Source organism: Leptonychotes weddellii, chromosome 5, assembly GCF_054177405.1.
Source record: "Leptonychotes weddellii isolate Sample4059 chromosome 5, ASM5417740v2, whole genome shotgun sequence".
Taxonomy (NCBI): domain Eukaryota; kingdom Metazoa; phylum Chordata; class Mammalia; order Carnivora; family Phocidae; genus Leptonychotes; species Leptonychotes weddellii.
This window is the reverse complement of record NC_138373.1, coordinates 49,745,616-49,753,263: the sequence shown is the minus strand read 5'-3', so window position 1 is coordinate 49,753,263 and position 7,648 is coordinate 49,745,616. Positions and strand designations below refer to the sequence as shown.

At 42.4% G+C, this 7,648-nt stretch overlaps 1 protein-coding gene across 5 annotated transcripts in view; it reads left to right on the top strand.

The window, feature by feature from the left end:
- RSU1 (Ras suppressor protein 1) overlaps window positions 1-7,648 on the top strand; it is a 172,560-nt gene that overhangs the window by 6,793 nt on the left and 158,119 nt on the right. The window contains exon 1 of one of the 5 annotated variants that reach the window (XM_081820680.1): window positions 357-395. The exons of 3 other annotated variants lie outside the window; for them this stretch is intronic. Coding sequence is in view for 1 of the 2 variants with exons in the window: in XM_081820677.1 (XP_081676803.1) it covers window positions 6,151-6,166 (16 nt within the window). In the remaining variant the exon portion in view is untranslated. Of the gene's footprint in view, window positions 1-356; window positions 396-6,135; window positions 6,167-7,648 lie in introns of those variants that run through there. One more of the 5 variants, XM_081820677.1, reaches the window with a different exon arrangement.

The following is a 7,648-nucleotide window of genomic DNA, read 5'->3' as shown; positions in this document are numbered from 1 at the left end:
GCGATGTTGAGCACTTTTTCATGTGTCTGTTGGCCATTTGGATGTCTTCTTTGGAAAAATATCTGTTCATGTCTTCTGCCCATTTCTTGATTGTATTATTTGTTCTTTGGGTGTTGAGTTTGATAAGTTCTTTATAGATTTTGGGTAAGCCCTTTATCTGATATGTCATTTGCAAATATCTTCTCCCATTCTGTCGGTTGTCTTTTGGTTTTGTTGACTGTTTCTTTTGCTGTGCAAAAGCTTTTTATCTTGATGAAGTCCCAATAGTTCATTTTTGATCTTGCTTCCCTTGCCTTTGGTGATGTTTCTAGGAAGAAGTTGCTGCGGCTGAGGTCGAAGAGGTTGCTGCCTGTGTTCTCCTTTAGGATTTGGATGGACTCCTGTCTCACTTTTAGGTGATGCTGCTCTAATCATTGGGGTACATGTATCCATTTGAATTAGTATTTGTTTGTATTTTTTGGGTAAATACCTAGTAGTGCAATTCCTGGATCACAGGGTAGATATGTTTTTAACTTTTTGAGGAACCTCCATACTGTTCTCCACAGCGGCTGCACCAGTTTGCATTCCCACCAACAGTGCACGATGCTTCCTTTTTTTCCACATCCTTGCCAACACCTGTTGTTTTTTGTGTTGTTGATTTTAGCCATTCTTCATTTTGGTAAAAAATGAACCTATGGATTAAGCCTCTTATTTATCTTTTGGGTGTCTGGAAATGTTGTACAGTTGGCTGTTTGTTGACATGTTTGCTTTATTTGGCCAATAAAAACCAGAGCGAGGATTGATCAGGTTTTAGTCCGGAAACAAACTTTTTTTTAAATTTTATTTTATGTTTTTTATTTATTAACATATAATGTATTATTTGTTTCAGAGGTGCAGGTCTGTGATTCGTCAGTCTTACACAATTCACAGTGCTCACCATAACACATACCCTCCCCAATGTCCATCACCCACCCCACCCATCCCTCCCACCCCCCTCCCCTCCAGCAACCCTCAGTTTGTTTCCTGAGATTAAGGGTCTCTTATGGTTTGTGTTCCTCTCTGGTTTCATCTTGTTTCATTTTTCCCTCCCTTCCCCTATGATCCTCTGTCTTGTTTCTCAAATTCTTCATGTGAGTGAGATCATGTGATAATTGTCTTTCTCTTATTGACTTATTTCGCTTAGCATAATGCCCTCTAGTTCCATCTACGTCATTGCAAATGGCAAGATTTCATTTTTTTGATGGCTGCATAATATTCCATTGTGTGTGTGTGTGTGTGTGTGTGTGTTTGTGTATATATATACACACATACCACATCTTCTTTATCCATTCATCTGTTGATGGACATCTAGGCTCTTTCCATAGTTTGGCTATTGTGGATACAACTTTTAAAGGGTTGTCTGTGCTGACTGGCTCTGAAACCATGGCAAGGTTGCTTAACCTCCCTGTGCCCCATTTTTCTGATCTAGAATTGGGAGGGGGGTGGTGGATAATTGTAGTGCCAGGAAGGGTCACTGTGAGGAGTAGATGAGGTGGTAAAGTTCTGGTATAGCGCCAGCCACATCTTAAGCATTTGGCAAACAATAAGTTTTTGTTGTTATTCCCTTATTTTAACAGTTTTGATTCTAGTGAGTGGCTATAAAGTGCCCCGCGTAGCACATTGATACAGTAGGCATTACATAAATACTGGTTCATTCTTACCTTTTCTCTATTGTTTCACAGAATCAAATAATTTAATTCAGCCTTTCATTTTCAAGATGAGAAATTGTGTGCTCTAGAGAATTCCAGTGATTTTCTCAGGATCTCATGGGATTGGGATCTGGATCTCAAACTGCCTAAATCTGGGTATTCTTTGCTTTGAGTCACTTTACGTAACTGTCATATTTTATTCAAGATAGAATGGAGTTTTCCATACTTTTTATTACGATTGGAATATCCACCATCTTGAAAAGCGTGCCCCGTCCAGGGGTGGATGTGGAAAGAAGCAGCTCAAGCTGGAATCTGGAAAACTTCATTGTAGTCGCAGTTCTGATTCTGGTGGTGTTTGTAACTTGAGAACAACCACTTCACTACTCTGGGCCACAGTTTCCTTATCTATAAAATGAGGGGCTTACGCGTTTTGATTTCTAGGATTCTATAACTGATATCTAAAAATACACCTTTTTGTGTTCCACAAATAACATAGTTTATGCTAGAATAATTAATACAAATAAGCAAAACAAAGGAAGATAGGTAGGTAGGTGGATACAGAATAAAACTGAGTCTGGACCTTGAAGATGTGACTAAGCCTGAAAAAACTTTCAAGCATTTCCCTTTTCATGGGAGTTTGAAATCACCTCCTCTCCTTTATGGCACTTATATTCCGTAAGGTGTCAGAGTATTTTACTGCATCCCCTTATCATTACAGGGTAATCTCGTTGAGGGCAGTGACTGTCTCACTCCTATTCTACCCCTGTCACAATGCCTACGTTCGGTCTTGTGAAACAGACCTAACTGACGAAACATTTGGTAATACCATCCTGCTTACACCTCTGGAGCAATTAATGAATGTGGGGCTTGCTGCATTTTTCTCTCTGATTCTCCTGGGCATCTTCAGAAATATAATTTTTCTTTGTCTTTTTTCCTGAGGGAAAGACTCTGAAGTGATGTGTTTGAACAGGAATGATGTGGGCTCCACGTTTTTAATAACACCGTGGCTTGGGTCTGGTATCTTTGGACTTAACATCCCGGTGAGCACAAAGCACCTTGTCAGTGACCAACTCATCGGGCTTCTCAGCACATGTGACTTCTCTGCTCTTATTTATGTATCCAAAGAGGTATCCCATTTTTTTTTCCAGCCATCACATATATTAAATTGCTTTCTGTTGAATGAAAGAGCAGTTGATTATGGTTGTTAGACCCTTTATCTGCAAATAGTATAATTCGGTCAAATAACTGATTTCAAAAACTTGCTACTACAGAATTTTCAACTCACTGCAATAATTAATGGTGAAGTAAAGGGAAGTTTTCGTATCATGGTGATTTTTTAAAAGTTTTAAGTTATGAACAGTATTCAAAAGAAAAACGTTTTTATGATTCTGGGTGTGTTGATGAATATGATATTTGTATTATATCTTGGTATCGAACATTTTATTTTCTGTCTTCACTTTGATATATTGGCAAAAGCTGCATATTTAAGAAGATCTGAATCTGTGTCTTACTACCAAGGGTGAAATAATTTCAGCCATGTGACACAGGCAGGCATTTTAATCATGCATCATGGAGACGCAGAACCCAAATTGGTCAGCATTGCTTTCAGATGCTGACGTCTGGCTGGCTTCCACGTTCCTGTGGAGTCTCCAAATCACGGTTATTTAGGGCTGTGGCTGTGCTAGCCTCCTGGGGAGCCAGGGTAGAAAAACCATTTGAACCATCCTATATTTCAAATTCAAATCAATTCCTCTTTCTGGCCTGTAACTGAATTAGTAGAGGATACTATTTGTGATGGAATCTGTCATTGCCCAGAATTTGAATCATGCCCCTGGAGTTGCCAAACCAGGCAGCCCTCTTTGAACATCCAGAAGTATGGTGGTTCTTCTAACATGGCAATCTTTGCTACCACAACCTTTGCTACCCGACGGGGGTAAAGCATTTGCCTTTTGCTGATAGCGATGTCTCTCTGCTTCCATTTGGGGCTCCATCTGTGAGATGGACTGGAAGTTACAGTCCAGTTTCTGTGACCACTTACAGAACCTTTCCTTTGGTGCTCAGATGAGGCCAGTTCTGACCGAAGGCAAGATCGCAGACACTTTCAAGTCCCACATCATGTGACGTGTTTTCAGGCCTCATTCCCCTTGGTTCCCTCTGGCTGTGTTTTTCCCCTCTGGATGGAAATGTCATTCTGCAAAGCTAGAACTTTTTTTTTTTTTTAACCTTCTCTGAATTGCTACCAGAGGAGTCATTTGCTTTCTCTTTTGCCAAATAGGAGATGATATAGACAATTTCCAGTGTGCCCCATCATTGTGATATGTTAGGTTATTTTGAAAACAAGTCTATAATGTCATCTTAGGGTGCCGTGGATCTCATCATACATTTTTTTTTCTTATGCTGCCCACTTTATGCCAAAAAGAAGGAAAAAGCCAAGCTGATTTTAAATAATATCTGCTTCCATGTGTTATCTGGAAATTATGATTCTTTTCGTAGGAATATTTAGTTCTTTGAGTTTTCTGGATTTATTCCATTAAAATACTGGCTGCCCCCTACAGTCCTGTTCTTTGGTGTGTTTTCCATCTGTTTGCTCAGGGAAGCCTGGGATTGTTTCCATAACCTCCTGTTTCCATGTCCTGCAAGTCCAGCGACCATGGGTGGCGTGCCCTCTGCCCTAAGGCATTTTTGGATGTGTCATCCCATAATAAGTAACATTTCCTGAACTACCCACTGTCCTTTCTGATAGACTGCTCTTGTGTCCACGTTCCTTTCATCCCTTACGTTTGAGCATTTTGGTCCATGTTCTCTGTTCCCTAAATTGAGTGAGTATTTAGTTTTCATCCAAACCAGGATGGTTTTGAGGACAGTCCGCATAATCCAAGACTTTCCCCAGGCTCCCCAGGATGTACAGTAGATATTCCTTCTTAGAGAATTTCCAAGATAGAGCCTGTTGGCATTCTGAGTGGGGTGAGTGCCTGCATGAGTCTTTGATTATGTTTCTTGTGAAATTATTAAATTTCTTGTGAAATTATTTGAGCATTTTCCTGCTGATTCCCTTTTTGGCTGGAGAACAAACAGTCATAAATCCTGTGTTACGGTGCCAGCAACCTCACCCTGTCCCCCCTTCCCTTACAAACACCTCCTTTCCAACAGTGTGGTTTCCCACTGTTCATTTTGGCCTGAAACCGTGTTCACCCAAAGACCAGTTCTAAAGGCTAGAGGCAGAACGATAGCCAAGGCACTGTAACCTTTAACTGTGTATGTCAACACACTTCTTAGTTATTTGGTTGATTTCTGAAATGTATTCTCTTTTGAAAATGCCTACGCAAAGCCTAGTTTAATATTGCTTGAGGAATTTTAATAACAGTTTGTTCTCACTGTTCTGGTGCTGCTCATTCCTGACAGTTTCTGGTGCTGCTCATTCTTGAAAGCATGTTATTCACACCGTGGAAGATCTCCCAGTGTGTGATTAAGGTTTGCAAGGCAGGTCAGTGGGTACAGCCTGCTTCCATTTTCCCAACACGTTTGACCATGGCAGCTTTTGTGCTTTTAAATAATCCATTCTATTTTGGTAGACACTTTCTTCCTTCTTTTTTAACAGCACGGTTTCCATACAAGACTCAATGAACTCACCATTGCCAAGTGGAGGGGAGTGGTGGGTTGTATAAATACGTGTGTTGCAACTCAGCCTTTGCCTGTTACCAGGCTTTGTGATAGAGTCTGTGATTTTGATTCTGTCCAACTTAACTGCCTTCCCCGCAGACCTAGCCTGGAGTCCTTTGTTGCCCTAAATATTTTTTCAAAGATCTTTTATGAACTTTTTCTTTACTGCTCTAATTTCTTCTCCCTCTTACGTCGTTTAACATGTAGCTCCGTAACGATAGTGAGGAAGACCAATGCATTCTCGTGGTGTTATCAGGTGAGGCAACAACACAGAAAAAGAACTTTGAAACTTGGTCACTTTCTCTCCTGCCGGATGCTTGTCGAAGGGACACAAGGAAATGGTGGGAGAGAACCAGCCTTCCCTAATTAAATCTTTCATTGTGAATGGTAGCTGGGAGAAAGAACAAAAAAATTTTTTTCTAATGAGTTGTGATATTTTAGGAAAACTTAAGACAGAGATGGGAGGATTGTTCATTTTCTTTTGTGATCAGGATTGATTTCTATGACACTTGGAGGGAGTGGTGGACTAGTGTGTGAGACTGCTAGTTGTCTTCCACTTTCAGTTCGCCCCATCTTGGTTGGTAGTAAAACCCCTACTTTTTAGCAGGCACCTGGTCACCTGGAATATAGACTCCATTTCCCTGCCTCCCTTGCAAAGCAAGGCCTCACTGGATTATAAAATGGTGATTAATCGATTGCAAGTGGAATTGCCATGTGCACCTTCTTGGAAGCCGCCTTTTTTTGTCTTCCTGAGGGGAGTGCAGATACGATGGCGAAGCTCAGGCAGCCGTCTTGAAGCATGAGGTGGGAGCCACGTGTTGGGATGGTTGAGCAGCAAGGTACTGGGAACCTCTGGATTGCCTGTGTGTAAGTGAGAGACAGACCCCCATTGTGCGCACCCCTGTTAATTTGTGGCTTTTTCTCACATGATGGTGACTGTAGATCTTAACTGGTACATCTGTGAATCTTTTTCATCTGGTGTGGTAGGAGGGTAGCTCTTTGAGATATTTTTTCCCCCATCTCAGACTGTCTGCTTCAGAGATAGAGGAACACTTAATTGGTGGACAAGGAATCTTAACTCTTACAAATAAAAACATGCAAGATCTTCTGCAGTGTTTAAAATCTTAAGCATCGTGTGAGAAGCTGCCGTTGTGACTGTTGAAAACCAGGAAAATGCTCTTCTCCTTCCCCATTGCTTTGCGTTTCCCCTTTCCCGATAGTTCAGTCCTAAGGCCAGTGGGTGGGATAGAAAGAGAGGTGGTCAGGGTCGGGAGCACTGGTGACCTAGAGCGGGGGGTGGGGACCCGAGTGGGGTGAATTGAGCATCTGTGCAGGTGTGGGAGCCTGGCCTGCGAGGTCCCAGCCCAAGCAGGATAAGGAGGGTGTCGCTGTGGAGGGGCAGGTGGGCAGGGGAGTCTGAGCAGAGTGTGAAGATATCCCGGCAGGAGGGAGGGGTTGTGGGGGAGATTGGTTACTGAATTGATTTTGAAGTTGGAGAGGTTGAAAGGACTCCAGTTCCACAGACCCCACCCACTTATGGAGTTATTAAAGGCACAGGATCTGGCTTAGCAGGCCTAAGGAAGCCTGGGTGAGCCCCCGGGGCATCATAGGCTCTGTGGGGCTGCTCCCCAGAGTCGTTTCTTCCTTGCTCAGGACATGTTTGCTGTCCACATGATGAACCACCAAGATGTGTGTGAGGAATGTGAGTTTCAGATAGCCTGGCCAGAAGTGTCCAGCAATGTCTTTCATGCTCGACTGGTCCTGTGCCCCATAGCCGGGTGTAAGCCATCAGTCTACACATCCCTAAACAGTGTAAACAAGCTGGCCGTGGGGGTTTCCTGGGTGTCTTCAACTTTAAGCTGAACATCACATGTTGCTAGCCAGCCTCCTCATCTTGATCTTGACCAAGAATCTGTACCAAACTTCCAGGGGCCCCTGCAAATAAGCGTAGAGCTGTCTCGGTCTAGCTGTAAGAGAACTCTCTTCCGTGCAGCTATATATAGGGTTATTGATTACATAGTAAGTAGGTTAGAGGTAACGGAAGCGACAGTTCTGTTAGAGAAGGGAATCACAAATACAGAGGGAAGAAACTGGAATGAACTGTGTCATGTTGTATTGGAGCTGGAGAAATTGTTGTGAAGCCAGGGTTTTCAATAATATAGTGAAATCAGTATAGAGAGAGAGAGAGTGTGTGTGTGTGTGTGTGTGTGTATTCTCAAGCTCTGTCCACTGAGAGGAGCTGAGAATACTGAGCCCCAAATAGCAATGAGCACATCTGGTGCCCAGATTTTGTCTTATAAATACCAGTTTCCACAAAAAGG